At 38.9% G+C, this 24,231-nt stretch overlaps 2 protein-coding genes and 1 long non-coding RNA gene across 16 annotated transcripts in view; 1 reads left to right on the forward strand and 2 right to left on the reverse strand.

The window, feature by feature from the left end:
- Positions 1-11,691, reverse strand: part of STON2 (stonin 2) — a 74,546-nt gene extending 62,855 nt beyond the window's left edge. For 2 of the 11 annotated variants that reach the window (XR_015288194.1, XM_086893517.1), the window contains exon 1: positions 11,597-11,664. The gene's annotated coding sequence lies outside the window, so the exon portion shown is untranslated. Of the gene's footprint in view, positions 1-10,930; positions 11,146-11,444 lie in introns of those variants that run through there. The other 9 variants (XR_015288193.1, XM_086893516.1, XR_015288192.1 and 6 more) reach the window with 8 other exon arrangements.
- Positions 11,692-11,749: 58 nt separating this feature from the next.
- LOC111929924 (uncharacterized) overlaps positions 11,750-24,231 on the forward strand; it is a 39,040-nt gene continuing 26,558 nt past the window's right edge. The window contains exons 1-2 of one of the 2 annotated variants that reach the window (XR_015288199.1): positions 11,750-12,000; positions 23,370-23,468. This is a non-coding gene — a long non-coding RNA (uncharacterized LOC111929924). The remainder of the gene's footprint in view (positions 12,001-23,369; positions 23,469-24,231) is intronic. The other variant, XR_015288200.1, reaches the window with a different exon arrangement.
- SEL1L (SEL1L adaptor subunit of SYVN1 ubiquitin ligase) overlaps positions 19,215-24,231 on the reverse strand; it is a 34,951-nt gene continuing 29,934 nt past the window's right edge. For all 3 annotated transcript variants that reach the window (XM_086893522.1, XM_086893521.1, XM_086893523.1), the window contains exon 21: positions 19,215-23,136. In XM_086893522.1, the coding sequence (XP_086749648.1) occupies positions 22,933-23,136 (204 nt within the window). In that variant the 3' untranslated portion in view covers positions 19,215-22,932. The remainder of the gene's footprint in view (positions 23,137-24,231) is intronic.

Genomic DNA, 24,231 nt, shown 5'->3' on the forward strand with positions numbered 1-24,231 from the left:
TGTGTCACAGATTCTTCTCTGCTTCAGGATGGTGAATTTGCAGTAGTCACAACTGTTGCACAACACAATACCATAAAACTGATTGTCCAATCCACAGTATGTAGAGGGAGATGTGTTTAAGAATTTATTTCTTCTTTCAAACCTCAAAAAACGAGTCATACAAGGAACGTGTGTTTCAAAAGAAAATTCCCACTGAGTGACCTGGTCTGCACATCTGATATTGATATTTTCATATGTTCTTGTTTAAATTCTGCACAGACAAGCTAGCCAGATGTATTCCATTTACCAAACCCTTCAAAAGCTCCTGTACTTTATTTGCTGTTGTGATGATTATCAAAGTGTTTTTTAAAGTTACCTCACTAAAACAAAAAGCACAATGTTCTACAATTAATCACTGTAGAACCACTTATGCCATCACAGCCTGACATCGCTTAAGACAGCCATCAAGAACTGAACACAGATCATAAAACCCTATAAATCCTATCCACCTGTCCTTCTTCCGTACTGGGGCTAATGACAAGAGAAACAGGAGAGGGAGTAAGTGATCATAAGCGTCCTGGAATATCATGTTTATCAGCAGCAGAATGATAAACACTCTTTTAGAAAACACACAACCTGGCTTGCATGAAATGCCATTCTGTTCTGACAGATACTAACTTTCCAGCACTGCATATATGCATTCCAACAAATTACTGCATTTCAAGTATTCATTGTATGACTCAAAAACTGATCCTGCTTCATCAGTAAAAGGAGAGCCAGCAGAATTCTTCCAGTGCCTCAAGTTTCACCTACACAAATGAAATCAGGGCTTTATTTTCTGATTACAAATAAGCTAAATTCTAGAAGATAGATAAAAACACCTTCAGTGAAGATGGTGGTGGGTACAATTATTTGCCATCAACCAGTGTCAGTTAAACTCTCGTTCTGATTAAGACAGCTGGAGGAAGAGGAAAAAAGAAACCCCAAACAAAAACAAACAAACAAAACACCAAAAAAAAACCAAAACAAAAACAAAAAACCCACCAAAACCCCTCCAAGATAGAAAGAAGCCAAGCCCTCAAACACTAGCCACATTCAAGACAAGGGAGGAACTGAATTCTGTAGAGATACTTCACTGGAGGCTGTATGCCTACAGAGAGGATGGGCATTGATCTGTCTGAGCTGTGAATATGCACAGAATGGGAGAACAGATTCAGAGTGAGAGAAAAACACAGAATCTAACTGTGAAAGCATCAGGAAGACAAGGACTACTGAAGAAGTGATGCAGCCCTGAATGAAAGCAAAGAAGTTTTTGTGTGCTGAATGTTGGCTCAAAAGGGTGATTACTTTAATAAGTAATCTTCTGTTCAAGCCTTTGTATTTCCATATAGCTAACAACTATTTACATATAAATAATTTCTCTATAATTGTATTTCTCTGTGACATTTTATAACATCTAATCTGTATCAGCAGCACTCTTTCAATAATAAGAGTTTAAAAAGGGATTTTTGTTACAAAGGATATCCTTCTTGATTGTTATAGATAAAGGCAATATTAAAATGTGAATGTGTCCCCCAGTTTAAGGAAACCCTTCTTGTAAATTCAAAGCCAGACAAAAACCAATACTCTGGAAGAGATATCACAGGGAACAAGCTTGCCCTAGCAGAAAATTCTTTTGATGATCCAACTGGTCTCTCCTCATTTCCAGTGTCTGAAGAGTCAAATGCAACTTAATGTGAAGCCAGGACACTGCAGTCCTTCAGGGCAACCCACAAATATCATGTTTGTTGTCACTCTCTATTTTAGACAGCCTAAATATAGGCCCATTAGACATGATGGTTCTAGTCCTTTAGCATGGGTACTCCTGTTTCAAGAGAATGAAAAAAACCAGCTCTAGAAAAAAAAAAAAAAAAAGTTTGTACAAAGATTGAATTTAAAGGTACCCAGTATTTTATATAATATTACCAAAAATATAACTGAAGTAGAAACAAACTTCCTGACAAGTCAAGTTCATACACTGTACAAAAGAGTATGTTTGCAATGGCACTGTCTAATGCATTTGTGTTTAATTGTATTTAGTTGTCAAAACATAAGAATGTATGGTATACCAGCATGATGTAGAACAGAGGGTAGGAGAAAACCCTTCACTTCTTGTTGTTTGGTTTTGGTTTTGTTTTTACTAACACAAGTAAGTTTAAGTGGTTGTCTCTGGTTAGTACCCCGATGATAGTGCCTGTGAGACAGCAGGCAACCTTGTGCATTCCAAAAGAGGAATCCAAGACACGTGGCCATCGATCTAGGTGCAATCTTTTAAGTGATGCAGAGGTACATGGTGTGAGTGATGCAGGCCCCTGCATAGGGAGGCAGCAAATCACTCGTATTTTATTACACTCACTGTTTTGCTGAGGAAGCTACAACAGGGAGACAATGCAAGTCTGATACCAGCTACAGGAAGAAGGACTGGTTGTACCTCATGCTAGAGGGCATCAAGTAATTAATACCAACCTTATTACATGGCTTCCATGAGATCATCTTTTAATCTGACACAAATGCCCAGTTACAAAGCATGCAGGGTGTTAAAAACTGTGTAGTACTATACACCAAAATTCATATTTACCAGCTGCCACACAGTGGGACAATGGATGATCACTCAATGGCAGGGATATTACTGTAAACTGTCAAAACTGGAATAGCAGGGAGCACTGCATACTGTGTGCATGACAAGGCTGTGCAGACACCCTGGAGAAGGTCCCTGGAGGCCAAATCATTTGCTGGGGAAGCTTCTGCAGTGGCACCCTCTTGTATGCCTGGCTTGAGCCCGTGGAACACAAGTGCTTTAGCTGTGTCTACATGCACAAGCTACACATAACCAAAACTAATCAAACCACTATTTACAGGTACATGGAAAAATCATCTCCAGTTTTCACACAGGTATAGGAATGTGATTCAATCCTTCAAAATTCCATGGTTTGAGGATATATAATAATTTGGTTGGATACACCAAATCAAGGAAAAGAGAAAGAGAAAGGAAAAGAGAAAGGAAAAGAGAAAGGAAAAGAGAAAGGAAAAGAGAAAGGAAAAGAGAAAGGAAAAGAGACAGGAAAAGAGACAGGAAAAGAGACAGGAAAAGAGACAGGAAAAGAGACAGGAAAAGAGACAGGAAAAGAGACAGGAAAAGAGACAGGAAAAGAGACAGGAAAAGAGACAGGAAAAGAGACAGGAAAAGAGACAGGAAAAGAGACAGGAAAAGAGACAGGAAAAGAGACAGGAAAAGAGACAGGAAAAGAGACAGGAAAAGAGACAGGAAAAGAGACAGGAAAAGAGACAGGAAAAGAGACAGGAAAAGAGACAGGAAAAGAGACAGGAAAAGAGACAGGAAAAGAGACAGGAAAAGAGACAGGAAAAGAGAAAGGAAAAGAGAAAGGAAAAGAGAAAGGAAAAGAGAAAGGAAAAGAGAAAGGAAAAGAGAAAGGAAAAGAGACAGGAAAAGAGACAGGAAAAGAGACAGGAAAAGAGACAGGAAAAGAGGAAAAGAGACAGGAAAAGAGACAGGAAAAGAGACAGGAAAAGAGACAGGAAAAGAGACAGGAAAAGAGACAGGAAAAGAGACAGGAAAAGAGACAGGAAAAGAGACAGGAAAAGAGACAGGAAAAGAGACAGGAAAAGAGACAGGAAAAGAGACAGGAAAAGAGACAGGAAAAGAGACAGGAAAAGAGACAGGAAAAGAGACAGGAAAAGAGACAGGAAAAGAGACAGGAAAAGAGACAGGAAAAGAGACAGGAAAAGAGACAGGAAAAGAGACAGGAAAAGAGACAGGAAAAGAGACAGGAAAAGAGACAGGAAAAGAGACAGGAAAAGAGACAGGAAAAGAGACAGGAAAAGAGACAGGAAAAGAGACAGGAAAAGAGACAGGAAAAGAGACAGGAAAAGAGACAGGAAAAGAGAAAGGAAAAGAGACAGGAAAAGAGAAAGGAAAAGAGAAAGGAAAAGAGAAAGGAAAAGAGAAAGGAAAAGAGAAAGGAAAAGAGAAAGGAAAAGAGACAGGAAAAGAGACAGGAAAAGAGACAGGAAAAGAGACAGGAAAAGAGACAGGAAAAGAGACAGGAAAAGAGACAGGAAAAGAGACAGGAAAAGAGAAAGGAAAAGAGAAAGGAAAAGAGACAGGAAAAGAGACAGGAAAAGAGAAAGGAAAAGAGACAGGAAAAGAGAAAGGAAAAGAGAAAGGAAAAGAGAAAGGAAAAGAGAAAGGAAAAGAGAAAGGAAAAGAGAAAGGAAAAGAGAAAGGAAAAGAGAAAGGAAAAGAGAAAGGAAAAGAGAAAGGAAAAGAGAAAGGAAAAGAGAAAGGAAAAGAGAAAGGAAAAGAGAAAGGAAAAGAGAAAGGAAAAGAGAAAGGAAAAGAGAAAGGAAAAGAGAAAGGAAAAGAGAAAGGAAAAGAGAAAGGAAAAGAGAAAGGAAAAGAGAAAGGAAAAGAGAAAGGAAAAGGCAGATAAATGTACAGCAGTACATTTCCTTGTTCTTTCCTTCTCAAAACCTTATGCTACAGTTTCAAATAGCTGACATTTATTTTATCATTTAATCATAGAATCATAAAATGTTAAAGCTTTAAAGAGATCTTCAAGATCATCTAGTTCCAACCCCCAGTCATGGGCAGGGACACCTTACTCAAACTGGCTCTGAACACTGCCATGGTTGGGGCATCCACAACTTCCCTGGGCAACCTGTTCCAGTGTCTCAACATCTTCCCAATAAATAATTTCTTCCTAATGTCTAACCTAAATTTCCCCTATTTCAGTTTGTACCCACTACTCCTTGTCTTCTCACTACAGCTCCTAATGAAACCATGTGAAGTTCAACTGCAGCAGGAGACCAGCCATTCTATGTGGCTAGAACTGTGCTCTCCCTCTGCATTACGTATGCGGAAACCTACAGAGTAAGATCAAAGTCACATGGGAAGAGAAGCGAAGTCATGAACATATTCCAGCTCTCAGCTGGTCCTTGGCAACATGGTATCCCAAATTTTTAGACAAGAATTTAATTTGTGTTACATTTCTGAGTGCTGTCAGATATTGCATAACTTTCTTCTTTCCGGTTAATGCACGACCTCTTCTGTGCCATGCAAGTGCTTTAGTAGAGCAACTGCGTAAAAAAAACCACAAAAGCACAAGATCAAAAACCACCAAAGAAACCCCTTTCCATCCAAGCCACCACAAGCAGAAGACAAGTTTATTGCTGTCTTGAAAACTCTAGAGTGCAGTCAGGAAAACAAAGAAAAAATAACTTTATGAAGACTTCACTCCATTGAAAGAAACAACATAAAGCACTGGAGATGGATGCTGGGCACTCAGGTCATACAGCAAGGCCTTTCTTCATTAAAAGGTTTGGAATCTGAATATCCTGCCTGTGCAACCCCTCCTAGGTAACACTCCCAGCAGTGCAGTGTGTTTGGGAGCATGGCTGCTTCCTGAAGCTGCTCTGGAAATGGAAGCAAGCGCAGTCAGGTCACCCCCACCTCCCACCCAGCCTTACATAGCCAAACATGACCATGGTTACTCTGTTCCTCAGCCCACATTCAGTCTCAGCAGCACAGCGTTATGGTATGTGGAAATACCACTACATGGCAATGCTAATGTAGCGTTACTGCTCTCTTGGCAGCTCTGGGGAGGCTGAATCCTGCTAACCTTTGGCAAAGGATACCATATCCCACAAGTTTTGGCAGTGGGATACAGACAAGTAGATTTTAAAATATCTGAGGTATTTACTTCCTCTTTCATAAAGGCACAGGACCACAAAGGGACAGAGAACACTGTTACCAAGACTCATTGTGTCAGAGTTGTAAATTTGACACATAATTCACACAGACACAAAAGCATGTTAGAAATTACTGAAAATTAGCAGAATTAGGAATATTTTTTTTTTAAGACAAACTTCATGACAAGAAATGATTATCCCTTGAAAGTTAGTGCCTGTTTCAGTGTCACTGAAGAACTAATGCAGCTGTTTGAAGCTGCAGCTCCCAAAGGTATGGGGCTACCCTCAGTCAGCCTCAGCTCCAAGCACATTCCTATCAATAGCCTGAACTGGATACAGGGAGAATCTGCAGACTTTTTGGGGAAAAAAAAGAGTTGAATGCTGTGTCAAGCTCTGAGCCCACATGTACTGTGGTAAACTAATATAGCTGCCTCCATTCAGAGAGACTGATGATTAAGTTGCAGAGGACAGAGACATTTTATTCAGGAGAGGAAAGCCCAGATCTGCCAAGTCTGTTCTATCTCAGTTTTATCCCCTTTAGTGACACTTGAGATTCTGGCTGTGAATGCAGCCAAAGTAATCCACGCACCTATCAACTGAAATCTCATTCCTCATGCTAAACCCATGTACTGGATAATATAGGAGAAATTTGGGAACATGCACCTGATGTTTACACCATGTATAATTTTTATATATAGAATACAAGCCTTAGCCAGGTAAATACTTGAACTATGGTGAACTTGAAACAACCTAGTGAGGATCAGAAAGAAAGGAGCATTTCTGTTGGCAAGTTTCTGTCATTAGGAGCAGCTGGCAACTAAACAGCAACTAATCATTAAACTTCATAGGCCAAATTCTTCCTTACAGCTATTCAATTGAAACTGCTCTATTAGAAAATAAACAGGCCTTGTGCTGTGGAGCTTGACCAGCTCTAGTTTCACTTTTGCACCTAGTAATACTTTTCTCTTCAAAACTGCTTAGTAGAGGTTTTTTCATGCATTTCCATCACCCACACAACCACAAAACCACCATGAAGTTCTGCAAAATAGTACCTTCTGTTCACCAGAGGCCCCTGATTCAGATAGCAAAATTACTGTATCGTATAGCCACCCCCTATTTAAAAAGTAAATTGAAGATAACTCCTTCATTTCACAGCTGGCAAACCCAAGAGCCCACAGAGAACTGGTTTCTATAAATATTCCTATCTATAAATGCCAACTAAAACTTGGCCTAAAAGAGCATCATGAATTAAGAAACAACTCAGCAAAAAGACATCCTTTCTCTCTAGCTCACCAGGCAGGTCTGCTGCCCTTGGACCAGGAGCTCCACTTTGAACCTCAGCTCTGGAGCACACTGTCTGCTCTTTGAATATAAGCATAGTTTTCAACTACTAAAGCACCTCTGTAGGATCCCAAAGTGCACTGGTCAGTTCTGCCCTCTGTTTCAAGCTGGAGTTGTGCTGAGACATTTTGTTCAGTTACCTTAATAAAGCAAGATGAATCACACCTCCTTTAACTCCAGACACCCAGTTAGACATCTGAGATAGTCACCTGATGCTCTGCTTATAGTCAGTAGAAGGAACACAACACCTCCGGAGGGTCCTTTGCCTGATCTGTTTTCAAATGAGGTGAATCCCCCTCCAAGAAGAGTATAGTAACTAACTTAGAGTTGCATGTGTTTTTCACACCTAAGGGTGCAAACTTCAAGGAATCTTACACACATTTCTAGACATTTCACTGCAGCTATTGACAAACCTTAACATATCACTGCTGAGAAATATTTTCAGTATTACGGGAAATACTTCCTGTCAAAAAAGCACCTATTGGAATTTCGGGATTGATGAGTTCAAAGCTCTTTAATTTTATGGTCTCCCTTCAGAAACTTATCATATAGAACTGATGTATAAGAAAGCCATACATTCCAGTAACCTACTTCTTTTAAGATTATTTCCTATTAAAAGAGCACTATTTGTTTCTATGTTTATCTAAGGGATGCATTGTCCTAGCATTGACGTCTGCTATTAACTCCTTTAGCATTGTTCTACGATGGTTATTCTTTTTCTTGTATTTTTTTTCTGTCAATATATAAGAATGATTATGCTAAATTTAAAAATGGGTTGTCAAGTTGGTCAAGAGACTATATCCTAAGTTTACACTAGTAAACAGCATAAAACCTTACCAGTAGGAGCAGAGTGGTGGAGTGAAATACTTAGCATTAAGGGCACAACATTCAAACTACCTTTTTTGTGGTTTTTACTTACAATTACCTCCAAAATGACCCTGTAGACTGAATTTGCATTAGCAGGAGTACATTAAATGAGCTCCTCCTTCTGCTCAGTTTTATCCCAAACAGAATCAGTTTATGTGCTCCGAGATGCAAACTGAACTGCAGAAATGCAGGTGGTCAGGACATTAATTTTAAAAGTGCATTCCTACTCTAAATAATGCACTCATGTATTTGCATCCATAGTTTTTACTATGAAAAAGTAAAAGAAAAGAAATCTGGAACACTGATGTGAGTTCCCTGGTATTGCCACAGGACTGTGTCTTTTCAATTTTTTTATTCACAATTTCTGAAATTTTACCTCCCTTTCAGTTTTGAAAAAAACAGGCCATTCCACACCACTCACTTTACTTGAACATTTAGAAGATGGTGAAAATGAAGTCAATAGAGGATACATAATCCCCTCCTGGGAAGCAGTCTTACCCATATATAGACCTGAAAATGGATTTCTGGCCCTGTTTAAACCTCTGGCCCTGGTAAACCTTTTGCCACCTACAAGGAGTGAAGATTTAATCCTTGAAGTTTCCAGATGTACAAGTCAAGTTGTAAGGCTTCTAATTTCCTAGGACTCAAATTCTTGTGGTCATAATTACAGCTATAGTCTTGAAGACAACACATGCTCATAACCGACACATGCAAAGACAGGCATTCCTTCCTTGAGGTTAACCACTTGTGAAGTTATTACCTCCATTAGCAGAATTCACAATCCTCTAAGAAAACATCCGTCATGACAGACTCCAAAGAAATGTACTAAGACATCTGAGGACAAAATAATCTGGTTTTGCAGTTGAGTACTTTATCCTTTTTTTTTTTTTTTTTAAAGGCAACTAAGGGTTCAGACAAATTGGCCTAGAATTGCCTTTTGAAGGTTGTCCTTTCCTAGTTAACCAGCAGAGTGAATTTAAGTGATTGTCTTAAATAAACACAACTTTTAGATGGCAAAGTTTATGCTAGAAGACTGCCACCACCACATGAATCCTTATAATTCTATAGCTTAGTTCCTAATGAATTTTTTGGTTTTCCAGCTTCCAAAGAGAAAGCTGATGGTGTCGCAAAGACGGCCTTTAACTTGAAGAAGACTTCAACAATTCAAAATTGATTCTGTTAGCTTACTGCATAAAGCCTCTGTGCAATACCTGGGTTAAAACCTGCATGAAGGGCACTACCAGGAGCCAAATGTCAGAGCAGGAGAATCCACAAGCCATGACCTTATAGCTGATGCCAGCTTGGAAACTGTCTCACTGACTGGAAAAGTCACTGCTTCAGGGGCAACAGAAGCCTTGCAGAACAAAACATCTTGAGAGGTTTGTAACACACTTAGATACCACTTCTAATCTTCACTTGCTGATGCCAGACTTGAGATAGCTGAAAATTACGGACTCTACAAACATGATGTATTTAGCCCACTCACAATATGGTTTTCACCCACACACAGTCTGGGTTTCTCAACCAGAGAACTGCACCAGCTGCTAGTTCTTAACAAGACAGCTGGCAAGGCAGCACAAACAAGGACTCGACATGGAGAATTGGCCACGAGTGAGATGTAGCTGTTACCTTTTTACCTTGCATCCCTTGGACTATAATCTAAATCAACCACACAAAGTATTAATATTCCATTGATGTACTGAGGGATACAAGGAACTCAAGTTAAGGAAAGTTCTGCAGTTAAAAACCATTTTATGTTGTTCTGTTCTTGATGATAACAAAGGACACAAATTATAAGAGCATACAACTAGTCAGAACTGAGATACACTGCATTATGTGAGAAAAAAAAACAAAAAACTGACCCTTTTTTCATACTGGAAGGTTTAATGGTCATGCTCCTGATGGCAAAAATATTTTAAAAATAATTTAAAAGCCAAAACTATAAAAGAGCAGAGATCACTAAAGTTGCCAGCTGTATTCCTACGTATAAGGAAACCTGTATGCTAGATCTGCTAGGGAGTTACTGCTACTCATTTTGTACTTTAAAGCACCATAGGAATATAATGAAAAGCCATTAGTAATATAAATAAAAGGTCAAAGATTTATCTGAAAAAAAGCATGACATAACAAAGTTATTCACAGCAAACACTGCTTTAAATTACAATCAATCAAAACTGAAAATTCTTGGAGAAGAGACAACTTAGCCATTAGGAAACTAAGTATTTAGGGAAGTCCAATGTGTTGCATAATCCTGCATAATACATCTCATAGAGACGTGGGAAACTGCTCTTTAAGCTTTTTGGTGGTAACAAAAACTTTATTCAAATAAACCTGTTCATCTGGACAATATTAAGGCAAAGTCCAGATCTCACTTGTCTGTGTAACGCACATCACCTTGGCAGAGAAAAGAAAAAACAAAATCAGAGTTGCATGCCAGAATTAGCAAACACGATCATTTTCCAAGGAACCTGTAGTTTGAAATTTACTTGCCCAGACAAGTAAATTTGCAAAATACACATTTCACAGAAGACAAGAATGATTCATATATCTGATTCACAAGTAAAGAAATGCCAACGTGTGCCAATTTTTTGCCTCGACAATACTAAAACTGCCCTCAAACCAATACTGCAGTATTATCCTAAGGATATTTCCCAGCAGAAGGCATAACTAAAGTAAGAGAAGACATGAGCTGCAAAGCATCACTCGATCTAGTCAAGCAGCTGAACATTTTTTAAAGTTTTGTGTCTCTGGAAACCCGAAGTCTCAAAAAGATTAAGCCATGGGAAAAAAAAGATCAGAAAAGTTGCGGCTGACTACAACCAGATAATCTACAAAACAATTAACAAGAATCTACAGAGAAAAGTGGAGATGCAGTGCAGAAAGAATGCTTAACACATGAACTAAACAATTGGGCAGGGAAAAGGCTGTCTGATTGTATATCAACACAAAAATCCACTTTGCATGGAAACGCGTAATCTGAGCATTTTAAACCCACAATTTACATAGCGTATTCAAATACAACAGAAAGATGAGCGAGCGATTTTTGTTTGCCTTGCAATATCTGAACCGCAGAAAAACGTTTCAAAAGCGGCACCATTCAGCGGACCCAAGCGAGAAAAAAGTCCAAACCATGAGTAATTACACAGAGCAGCTGAGGGGTAGGTGGACACGAGCCGCTTCCCCGTGCCGCTGCTAAGCAGCGTTAACCCTTCCGCAGCCCGAGCACCGACCCGCTCGTACGGCACAGCCGCACATCCCGAGGGCTGCCGGGCTGCCCGGCACCAGCACCTCCGCGGGGAACGGCCCTCGGGGGGCTGCGAGCACCGGGGGGACCGGCTCCACACTCGCTACGGATGGTGGCGGCTGGGAGCGCTGCCACGACCCCGGCCGGGGAAAGGGCTGCAGCGCGGAGGGGAAGCTCGGCTCCGTCAGGGCGCGCAGCCGAGGGCGGCCTCGCTCCGCAAGCACCGAGGGGCAGGCGGCGGCCCCAGCCCCGCCAGCAATGCCACCTGCCTTCGCTTTAGGGTTCCTGGGCTCCCGTTCCTGACGTTCTCCGCCAGCCCCGAGCCGCGGCCCCCGTTCCGCGGCGCTCAGAAGGCAGAGCACGGGGCGCGTCCCCTCCGTCCCCGCGGGCCGCAGTGGCCCGGCCCCACACACCTACCAGCGGGCGCGCTGCTCCACGGGCGCTCTCCCGGCGCGGCCGGCGGCGGCTCCAGCCCGGCCCAGCCCGGCCCGCCCGCGCCGCTGCCATTGGGCGCTGGCGGCGGCGCCGCATTGGCCGGGCCCGCCCCGCCCCGAGCCGGTGCCGGGCCCCGCTGCCCGCCGGGCCCCCTCACAGGTGGCGGAGAGGGCGGCTCGTCCCGCGCTGCCGACACCGATCCCTCCCACGGTTCTCAGCGCCCGCGTCTAAATGCGAGTCAAAGCCGAAGGACTTTGCCGTCTTCGCTCACCCACGGGCAAAAATAAATCGCAATGTGCAGATAACAATCGATAACGCAAACAAAATCTCCTGCTCGGGATTATTCAACGGGCATGCTTAAGTACAACGCTATTGATTTGTAACTGGTGAGTTCGTTTGCACACTTCTAATACAAATTAACAGGCACCTCACTCCTTTGTTGGACGCTGATGAATTTCGCGGATTGTGGATAAGAAAGTTAATACAACGTCTATGAACCAAATTATGTTTAAGCTGCTAAACTGTAAGAGTATTACAATCCTAATAATATAAATAGTATGGTAATACTAATCTTATTTCTGCCTTGAAATAGTTCAGAGAGCAATTTGCATATGGAAATGTCTTTATGGAGGAATTAACTTCTAACCTCAGTACAACTGCGAGACTCCAGCTGGAAGGACGCTTATGCCAAATGAACATGTGCACCATTAGCCCAAACGTAAGCACAGATGTGTACATTTACATCCATTAGCAGATTCAGAGAATGACTCTGGAGAGCTGAGAGAGTAGCGAGTCACCAAAGAGCTTCCCAGAAAACTGAACCTTGCAAGCTGAGAAATGATAATTACCTTAACATTCGTACTAAGACTACAATAACAGCCTTAATTAGTAATGAGGACTGACTGTGAAAAGAAGAAGAAAAAAAAGTTGCAGTTTTATTCTTCTCTGGGTGAACTAAGGGTTTTAAAAAGCGCAAAAACACTGGAAAAAATCTCAAATGCAAAGTGCAAGATAACCGTGTAATTACAAGGGATTTTACGCTCGGCTGCTTTGCATGCCTGGTTCACCCGATTGTTTCGAAGGGGGTCCTGGTGCAGAGCAGTGTGAGGACACACATTACGGAGAACACTGGAACCGAAGCCCAAAGCCCCCGTGGCACAAGCGGGGGACATGGCGTGTCCCAAAGCACCGGCACGAGTGCCAGCTAGAGGTGGCTGGGGGAAAATAGCACACAACTCGCACATTCCCAAACGGGACTGGCAGATCCTGTGTTACCCGCAGAAGGTGTTGATTACCCAGACAAAGCCAATCACCTGGAAGATGTTGAATAATCTGCCCATGGGCCCAAATGGGTTTAGGCTGGGTGTCAGACTCATTTACATGCGTACAGGGTAAATTCAGCAAGGACATGGATAGTTCTTCTCAGGTACAACTAGTGTCTTTGTTTCTTCTCAGGATTGTTTTATGAGCCAAAAAGAACTACACAAATTAGTTTTCCAGTTGCTTCCCTTTATCTTCCCCATCTTTAATAAATCCAGGATTCAGAATAACATTATTGACCTCTGATGTACTGTAGTGTGAAAGATCCTGGCTAGAAAGAGACCTGAAGGCCACCAGTCCTTCCCTGGTGTTGGTCAAGTCCTCAACCCCGTTTCTTCTGCTGCTTTTTCCTCTTCTATGCCTTCTAAATAAAAGTAAAAGCCATTACAGAGTAACTTTTCACAACAGTGTTTGACCTTATTAGTCACGAAGGCAGCTACAAATGCTGTCACAAACAGTCCCACAGTGGCAGTGGTTGCTGTATCTTGCATTGCTGAAGCACAAAACATGAAAGGTCATCAATCAGGTTGTAATTAAGTCTTAGAACCAGAAATATATTTTCCATCTTTGCTTTGTTTTCACTCCACAGCATATTTCCCCATAGCTGTTAGATGGTTTAAGGGCTGAGGAAAGGGATGTTTCCTCATTTAAGGAATCATTAAAGGAAAAAGGCTTGCATATAATATAATATGCACTTTTTAGCACCTTTTCCTCTTTTATGCAGATTACCAGGCTTAAATTTGCTCTAGCACCAATTACTTTTTCTGGTATAAGGTAAATTGAAGTTCCTGTATTAAGCATCCTTTTAAAAAGGAGGAGGGGGAGAGAGGTGGGGGGAAGCAAAAACATATTTTACCACATTTGATTCTCTTACACTATTTATTCCATCCAACTTACGACATCATTTCCACAACATCACACAACTCTGTTTAGTACTATTATTCTGTTTGGACTTCCAAGAAATTTTTGCTTTATATTTCTGAAGTTCTTATACTAGTAATATAGGGTCTGGAATGGAAGGAATAGCAGGTAACATACCTGATACAGGTTTTTATATTTTCTAGAGTCTTCTCACAATCAAAACCACAGAAAACACTTTTGGTCAGCCCTGTAGTGGTCAGGCAGTTTAACTTAATGGTCATTATAGATCCTTTCCACTGAAATATATTACAATAGAGAGTCAAACCCAAAATTATTCTATTTAAGTAAGTATATTCAATTTATGGTTGCTCTTCTTACAACAGAAAGAGAGGTTAGAATATACTTCAGCACTTATCCCCACCAAAGAATAGACATAGGGGAAAAAATAAAATATATATAAAATAAATAAATAAATTTTAAAAAAACCCCCAAAATTCTAACACACTCCAGAGTCTGATTTGATTACTTCAAACAGCTTGAAAATCTTTGAAGAGCAAAGATTATATTCTTCCATTTTCTAGAATATGACAATATTAATCATATTAATCATAAAAATTACAGCATTCTATTCTTGATACTCTGACTGATGTTGAAGATGTATTTATGACACGACTCTACGGGGTTAGAGCATGTGAAATCATATAAACACATGTACTGAGTAACTAAAGGCTAGAATGATCCCAATTCTAATTTATTTTGAATACACACATCACCTGACTTTTTGTTCTTTCAACTTGACAGCTAACTAGGTTTTTAATATTAATATTTCATTATAAAGATATTAATAATTCATTATATCCTGGAAAATGATGCTATTTTATTCCAGTACAAAACAATGATTTGCATGCAAGCTTTACTGCAAATTTAATTAAACTTGTCAGTTAACAGAATTCAATATATTTCATCATATTAAATGAGGCAGTATGACTTAACCTTAGTGGTGTGCCAAGAGAGGGTCAACTCAGAAGTGTATGGAAGCACTTTGAGATTTTCTTTACCTATCTGGACCTGCTTCCACAGTCTGTACTTCACGCATTTCTTCATATGTATCCCAAAGCAGTCTCACAGGAGTGCTCCTTCTCAGCCAGTGAACTGGTATTAACCACAGAGCAGCAAGAGAAAATAAATGTGTAGTGCCAAAATACTGTTTGCTTAGCTCCCTTACCTTGAACCATGTTCATAACCCGAGTGGTCTTTGCTTCAGCTGCCACAGCCCAGCATGGAAGATCACAGATTTCAGGGGAGATTTGTTTAACTACACAACTCAGTAATGGCAAGCTTAAAGTGAATATTGCTTGGACAATTGCACCATTTCCAGCACGGAAATTCCATCACCTTCACTTCCCCTTCACAGTCGGTATCTTCCCCACAGAAGGACATTTCTCAATGACCAGACACCCTTGTTTTGCCACCTAACAGCAAACCAAATTACCAGTATCTGCAGAGCTTGCTCTGCCTGCAATCTGAGCAACTGAAGAGCTTGTAGGAAAGCAATGTCAGGAGTGTAATGGCTAGTGGAGAAATTTGGAAGCATCAAATGCTTAATATAAGCACAGAGAGAGCTAAAGGCTTATCAAACATACTCATTTTAGGTAATTTCAAAGCTTCCTTTTCTGTAACTGCAAGAGTCTTTTGATTTGGCATTTAGAAGTCCCAAGGAGACAGCAGAAATTAATATTTTATTTGCTGTGCTTAAATAAGGAACAGTACTTTAAAATTACAGAGAATATCGTTTGTTCTAGCACCTTTCACAGTGCCAAATGGGATGAGACACTAGATCTGAAATCTTAAAGAGGATTTATTTTTAGCTTACTTTTCTATGAATTTTCAGGATTTACCATAGAGTTTTTTCAGTTTTCAGCCAAAGGATTATTTGCAAACTGTTTACTCTAAACATGAGAGCTGTGTTTTATGATGCAGAACTAGTATCACTAGAAACATTTACAAGTATTTTGTATCATTCTATCTTCTGGAACTGAACTAAGAACAACGAATGTAGTGAAGAGTAAACTCTTTGGGACTTGTAAACGCAACCAAAAATTAGGCCAATTTTTTGCAATTACATGTGCAAAAAACATCAAGTATTTTTTGTGACTGTATGGAGCTATTCACTGAATATGCAAAATAGAGTAGGTGAATAGTTAATATACAATGTTCAGTTTGTTAGTTGAGAGATTACATCAACGAAAAAATCCCTTTCTTGCTCTGTTTTGAGAAGTTCCTACCTACTTGCACCTTTGCCTTCCAAAAAAATCAGACTCCTGTTAGGGAACTCAGGCTGTTAGTTTAGCAAAGAGGCAGGAAAAGCCAACACAGCTGCATGCAGTGAGATCACATTTATCTCACTGGGTCTGAATTCTCTTACTAGAGTCACCTCCCTTCTGTGCAATGTTTCCCAGATTTCAACAACCAAGTCAAACACAGAATTGGTAAAAAATATGAAATCTTGTAGTTATCCAATTACAGCTGAACATTAACATAACACTGGATTCCACAAGAAAATGTATATAGATTTTGGTGTGGCTATTCTTCCTAATGGACTGTTCAGTGATGAAAACTAAATGCAACCTGAAAAGAATTAAGTCATTCTGATCTCACAGCCCCAGTAATGAACGTAACAAAATCACTTTAGAAAACTCACCATCATGTAAGATTGTCACCAACATGTATGATTGATTTGAATTCAAAGCTGGATGATTGTTTAAGAAGTATCTTTTTTTATCATGCAAAGTTTAACCCTTAAGCTGGAACATTCCACATATTTTTCAGTAATTTTAACACCAGCTATAATAATAACTTTGAAGTCTATGAAGTGTGTTTGACTTTTATCACATATCCCTTTTTAATACTAACAATGCAAATTAGCTTTTTCTTTAAAATTGCTGTTGACTAGATCTGGGAAACTTTCCAAATAGTAGTAATAATAATAATAAATTATTTAGAAGCATCTAAAATGCCATTAATTAATAGAATTTCAGTATATAGCAAAGTCTGGAGCCTAACAAACATTAAAATAAGATTGGACAGAAATAGCACAAAATACTTTTTAATTACAGTTTTCAAGCTATTTGGATAGCTCAAATACTGGACCAGATGATCTCAGTGAAAAATGATTTAAAAAAATTTCTTCACCATCTGATACTAAACATTTTCACTTATTTTTGTGGGAAAGATTTTGTACTCTAAGAAAATATGGATTTAACTTTGCAAAAGAGGCCACTCTCCTGGAAACTGTGTACATAATATTCCAAACAGTGTTGGAGGACAGTCTAGCACATTTTAGAGTAATTTACATACTAAAAAAGTTGCAATAATCATGGGAAGGTAATTATTTACCTGTTCTTACCAGAAACTACAGTGATTTTTAATTTTGAACATTAGCTCCACTAACATGAGAGAAATAAGAGTATGGAATTTAATTACACACACTCAGACACACATTCTCCCAAGATATGACAGTGACGCCAAGTGTGGAAGTTACTCCCCAATCTTTGAGACCTCAAGTATTTAACAAGCCCAAGCTGCCATTATTGTCCAACACCCCCTTGTGGCTACAAACACACACCCCACATACAAGATTCCACCACCCCAGCAAAGGCAGTTAATTAGAAGCAATAAAAAAAGTTATGAATCTTGTACAGAAATGGAGCCACATTCATAGCAGATGGGAACTGGAACACTAATTTTACAGAACAGCCTGTGTTTAAGAGGAAGAATGAACAAAAACAAGTGTATAAAAAAATAAGGAAATACAGAAAATGATTGACAGCAGAACTGAAGAGCTACACTGCAAAAAATGGATCCTCTTCAAAGTTATTTTCAAAAATCTGGAATTCGAACCCATGTTATATGGAAAGCTCAAAAAATTGGATATCGAAGAAATAAAAATGTGAGCAACCCATCTCTGTGGAAGCTAAATGACATCTATCTCTCTTACTACCTGAAGTGCAACTACAATGGTACTCCATCTCCACTTACTTTTCTTTCTGAAAATAAAGCTTAAGACTATATGTTATAGTTTTCATTATCTGGATAGATGGTACACTGCCCTCCCTCATTCTTGGCTTTAGAAGAAGCTGATAACACTTGACTTAAGATTTTTGACAATAAGTAGGCTAAAGTGATTTTTTTTCTCAATTATTCTTTATAAAAAAAAGGAATTAAAGTCATGATTCAGAATATCCATTAAGACCACGGTAGTTTAGAGAAGAGGAAGAACATTTTGTCATTATACCAAATAATACATTCTAATCAAACAGGTCTTTGTAGGTTTAGAAACTACACTCTCTAATAATATTTTAATTGGTTTCAGTCTCAAGACTAAAATACAGAGATGACAGAAATATACCAAACAAAATATACTAGTCTACAACGAACATTATCCTGGAGCTTTTTAAAGCAAACAAACAACAGAAATCTGTTGCTCCCCCACACATCATATATTTACCTGGTACTCAAGTCCCTCCACAAAACACAGCTCCACATTGACTATAAGCTACAAATTATTATTATTACTATAAATTATTATTATTATAAAATATTATTATAAATTATTATTATTACTATATTGACCATACCTCAACTGAATATGTCAGCAGTCACATCTCAAACAATGGACTTTTTTGGAAGGTGAGGGATGACTTCACTAAGCTTGAGCTTTGTTAGTCCAACTCAAGCTGGTTTTAATACCTGCAGTTCTGTTTTTACCTGCAACAACTACTTTTGGCAGAAGGACACAACATGGAAAGCCTCCAAATACTTCAGAAAGCAATGTAACTTGGGCTGATGCTCAGAATCACTTGATGCCTTCCCTAGCCATTACTGCTCCCACACTGCTCTTCCTTTCATTCTCCCCAATGAACAAGCACACTGGAAAGCCCATCAACTTAACAAATTTAACGAGGGAGGACTTGATCTCAAGAGGTGGAGCCTGAAGGGATGAATGGTCAAAACCAGCACGAAAAGCAAACAAATTTATCAGCCTGGAGTGGTCTCTCCCCCAGTAGCTGTTCCAACTGAGTGAATTATCCCTGTATCAGTATTGAAAATGCAGTAGTAATTCTGAAGTTACTGGTCACTACTCTTGAATCACTCAGCAGTGCTGTCTCTACCAGGCATGGTACAAATACTATCTGTATACACTGTCACACACATACACACACACAGAGGGAAAGTTTATAGCATAACTGAAGACAAAATGCATAATGATCCATTCCCCCTTTCTTTGCCCTTCCTAAGGAATGGAAGTGAAAGTATGAGAATCTTTACAGGAAGGGATGCATTGAACAGTGGCACGTACCAGTGCACATGACTAGCAATTCACATCTTCTGTTATCATAACCACTGTGAACACTGAGGGTAACCACACAGGTGGTATCTTTATTTCACAAGATTAAAGATACAGTACAAAATGAATCTGTACATCTTTCTATTAACAGAATTTGTTTACACAATTATATTACATTTGACCAGCCTTTATACTGATTTTAAATACAAAATAAATTTACAAAACTCCTACAAGACCCCTTAAAGAACTGTAGCTGATAAAAACAAAGGGTTGCCCCCAATAGTCCCTATTTGCCATATGCATTTGCAGTAGTTCAAATCAAACTAAATCTTTTCAGTTTAATATTCTCTGAAACAAAAATAGAATTTCAGTTCATTGTTGCCTATCTAAAAGGAAAGCAACTTGCAAAGGTGAGTGTAATCCCCTTTTATAGGCCAAAACTAGCATATAATAGGTGGAAATTAGATAATGCATAGTCTTAAAAAGTCCTTTCACAAGCCATAACCTAATGTTCTCCCCCAAACTAAAACATTTGATAGTTTTTGTTTCTTTTTTTTTTTTAATAAGAGTAGCTGACTTATGGAAGATGACTAAAAAGTGAGTAAAACTATCTCGCAAAAGCCTCACGGGGATGTTTGTATCAAAGGCCTTATCTGTTGTTACACTGTCCCATCATGGACAATGTAAAACAAGCAAATTATTTTAACAGCTCTGGGACAAGTTTCACCAGTGATGAACTAAAATCCTATTTTCTCAACAGTTCAGTGTTTCCTTGAACTAGCAAGAACAGCTAATGTCTTTGATTAATAATCTGAGATGCAGAATAATGTATTTCTCTATATTTTCCCACAGCTTTCCTAGATATAAAAATCCCACAAATAACACTGCTCTGTAGCTCCATTTTCTGTGCAGGGAAAAAGAACATGTGTCTATGAAGGTCAAACAGACAGGCTCTAGCCTATGTTATTACACACAAAGAGTACAACTTTTCCATTCAAACCATGCTGAACACACCCAGGAAGGCTTCTCTTAAATCAAGTTTCCCTTCTAAAATACTCCTGCATATAAGCTATAAGATAACCTGTGTGCTACTTAAAAGGGAAAAGTACTTCACTATAGTAAACTGAGCAACTCAGCTTCTTTAGCAAAAAGATGTTTGATTAACTGAGTACAACAAGGAACATATTGCTAGTAAGGGTTATATATACTTTTCTCAAAATGCAAGTTTCAGAACAGAGTAGTAAGGGATTGTCACAAAAACTGAAGTCATGGTGTAGATAACTGACTTAGAAAACTTAATCATTTCTTTAATCCCTGAGTTAACTTGCCATTATTTATGGTAAGTACCTTTTTTCTTCTACCACCACATTCAAATGAATGTCATCTGAAAATCAGTGGTAGTAATTTGGTGGAAGGGAAAAAAGCAGGAGAAAGACTTTCTTATTGCTCCTTCAAAAAGCATTTTTTTTAAATGCAGTAACTTGCTGATCTTCAATTGTTTTCTTCTGCTGATTTCTTGGATGTAAAAATGCATCAGATTCATTGAAAGTCATCTATAAGACTGTCACATAGCAGCAGTGATGAGATATTCTCATGCAAGTAGAATAGAGCTTTTAGAATTTAGTTCTAATAGATCAACAACCAAAACATTTTAATAATGCAGTAACAAAGTTGTTAAATTGCCTACAAGACCAATACCAATGAACCAATGGTATTTAACTGAAGAACATTTTCCATATAATCTTTAATTTACTCATGCCAAGCTAAAAAAGAGTTATTAAGTGACAGTGGCAAAGTATTTCAGAGGGAGTGTTCAGAAGTCACAGCTATCTTAGAAATGCAGCCGGGGAATGCTGTACATATAAGACACTACATTTAAGTTCAATACTGTTTCATCTGCTAATGGACTGAACAAGACATTCCTCTACAACATGCTGCAAGCCTCCACACTAAAAGATTTGTCTTCATATGACCAACATAAACATTATGAAGTAGTGAGAACTACCTATAATACTAGTACCTTTAATACTAGTTATCCATGACATTTCCATTTACAGAAGGATGGATTACGTATCTCCTATCCCAAACTAGAGATCTATTGTAAAATGATCTCCTCGCAAATGTACCAAGTATGAAACCATACAAAAAATCTCAATTCTAAATTAAGTGTATTGATACATGGTTGCCAATACACCAGAAAAACATTTGCATGAAAAGAAGCCCTTAACCCTTTAAACACAACAGCTTTTGTCAGAAAGCAGCTAAAGCCTCCTCATTTGTATTCATTCAGCTTTATAACAGCATATTCAGAGGGTTTAATGCTAGTACAGAAACCAATATTTAATTACCATTGGTAAATAAGAACAGACACTTCTGCATTTCGTGCTTCTAAACTATTCCCCCACTGCTTCCCACCCCCACCCCCGGAAATTATAGTTCAATGAAAATCATCACTCTAAGTGAAGATTCCTCTTGCAGTCTTAAATCATCAGTCCACAGGTCACATTCTTCATACTCATTAAAAGGCCTTTACACTGACCTGGTGGCATCAAGAAGCCACTAGTCTTCTTTCTCTTTGGATTTTCTTTTTAGAAGGGGTCCTCGAGATGGCACAGGCAGAGACATTACTGTGACTTTCCTCTATGCCAGGTGTAAGAGAGGTTGGCAACAGCCAGAGCACCCCTGTAGCTTTGGAGTAGCATCACTGGCATAAGCCCATGCCCTTTTGTAGAAAGTATGCATTTTTGTGGCTCTTTTTTGTATATGCATTAAGCAGATGCATGCATGAGATACAGACATTTCTTTCTTGCAGTACAAATCACTAACAGGATTGTTGAAAATTAAACACAGAACTTCCAACTCTAAAAGCAATTCAGCTAACTCACTGAGATTTCTGGCTCTTTCTTCAGTGTGCGCAGTAATACTGGTGCTTTCTGAAATCTAGACTCAGCCTCTTAGTAAAGACAAATTAAAATTTAGGAACACTACCAATATGGTTTCATGTCATGAAGGCTTGCAAACTACATAGGCTCCTGAAAAATTTTAGAACTATGTGAGATCTGGGCACTGTGTCGACAGTTTTCAACTGACAAGCTTTACCTAATCTGTTCCACTCCACCTCACAGGTTACATACTGACTGCTGAGAACTGTGTAAGGGGAATGGAGGAAAACACCCAAATGAAGAATGCCATGTTTGCTGGCTTAGTTTTAGAGGGTTTATCAATAATCTGTGTTAAACCATCCAAGACAGCATAAAAGTGTAAGAAGTGTAAGAAATCATAAAAAAAATGAAATAAGGACTATAGAAATACTTGGGATGCAGGTCAGAATTTAAGTTCCTAACAGCTCTAATCTTTTCAGAATTTGAATATAGTTCAGCTTCTTGGACTTAAATTTGCCATAAATTTATTATTATTACTTTTAAAAAGGGCAACTGCTATCAAGCAGGCAAAAACCTTCCACTGCTCGCCTTCTGTCTCTCTGGGAGATGAAAAGGACTCTGAATAAAGAGGAACTAGATACAGCAGGCAACATTTTTGTAGTAGCACTCTTGTGTTTCCATGAAAAAAGCCATAGTGTTATTCCATTGGCACTGAAATAACATTCAAATCAGTTTCAAAATAATTTTCTTATCCCTGAAAAAAAGGCATCATTCTAAGCAGCTTTCAAACATTTTTTTTAAACTTCTTTGTGCCTCTTTTGGGGAGGGACTGTTGATCCAAAGTCCTAATTCACAATGAAAATTGTTCCTTTTGGAAAAATCCAGTTCTTTCACTGAGGCTCTTGTTGCTATTGTGGTGGTTGATGCTCTGGGGGCGGTTCTTGTTGAGGCACAGCTGGCCGCAGTCCTGCTGGTCTGGGAATTGCTTGGTGTTGCCTTTGTCTGTAAGCTATAATTGTTCCCAGGAGCAAGGCGATGATAGTCATAAGGTAGAGATCCCACTCAGGCCCCAGCAGCTGGTCCATATCAATATGTGAGAATACCTCTCTTATCTAAGAAAGAAAAAGTCCACATCATGTGAAAGAATACAAATGGTAAATTACTTTGATTTTAAATTTGACTTGTAACCATTTTCATGTACAAGTACCAGTTTTAAAATTTAGTGTCTCTTCCTCTCTGAAAAAATAGCATCACATCAGTGACATTCTTAGTTTCCAGGAACTAAAATACCATTAATACTAAGAGCCATGCTATATAGAATGAAGTACTCTATTTTCTATTTTAGAGATGAAAGTTCTCACTATGGAGTTTTGTGGCTTTCCCATGAATGACAGAACATCAAGCCTCAGGACACGTGTGCAGTACAACGCTGAGATTTGTGCAGGTAATGGGCAGGGAAATTAAAATGACTTACTTTTAGTTTTGATTGAAGTGTCTTTTTGTAAGACTACATTTGCATAAGGATTAGCCAACACACACTTTTATGCTTCACTACTGTATCTGATGATACTACACAGTCACTGCCAATTTAAATCTGAGCAGCAGACTTTTATCTAAGAAAAGCTCTGTTCTGTATACTACCTTTTGTGAGTGCTACGTGGGTATTTGCCCAACTGACTTAGAGTGTTTTGACTATCCTCAGCCTCAAGGCTACTATAATTTGTCAGACTTTGCTGAACTGCCTGAAACTGCTGATAAGTGGTAATAACTTCCATACCATTTTAATTTATTAACTAATCCAAAAAGGCAGTAAGATGTCAGAACACTGAGAAATATTGGAAAGACTTCACTTTAATTCCAGACAATTTTTTTTCCACAGCCATCACCCAGTAGGAACCTAAACTATCTAATACAAATACATTTTTCCCCCCAAAGATATCAAACACAACTCTAATGGGGTTGTTACAGCTGAATATAAAATAGCATGGGAATTAAAGTTTTTTTCCCCCTGAGCAATTATATCAGTTAAATCTGCTTCATTTTGATAGCAGATGGTCAGGGATTAGAACAGTCAAACAGTTCTGAGAAATTCTCTTCAAGGGAAGAACAACACAGAAGAGCACTGCCTGTGCACATTTCAGTTTCAGAGTTGCACAAATAGGAAACAGGAATGAAAGCTTCAGTGACTTTCTTAATATGCAACAGTA

The sequence above is a fragment of the Cyanistes caeruleus genome, chromosome 6 (genome assembly GCF_971803275.1).
Source record: "Cyanistes caeruleus chromosome 6, bCyaCae1.hap1.1, whole genome shotgun sequence".
In the NCBI taxonomy this organism is placed as follows: Eukaryota; Metazoa; Chordata; class Aves; order Passeriformes; family Paridae; genus Cyanistes; species Cyanistes caeruleus.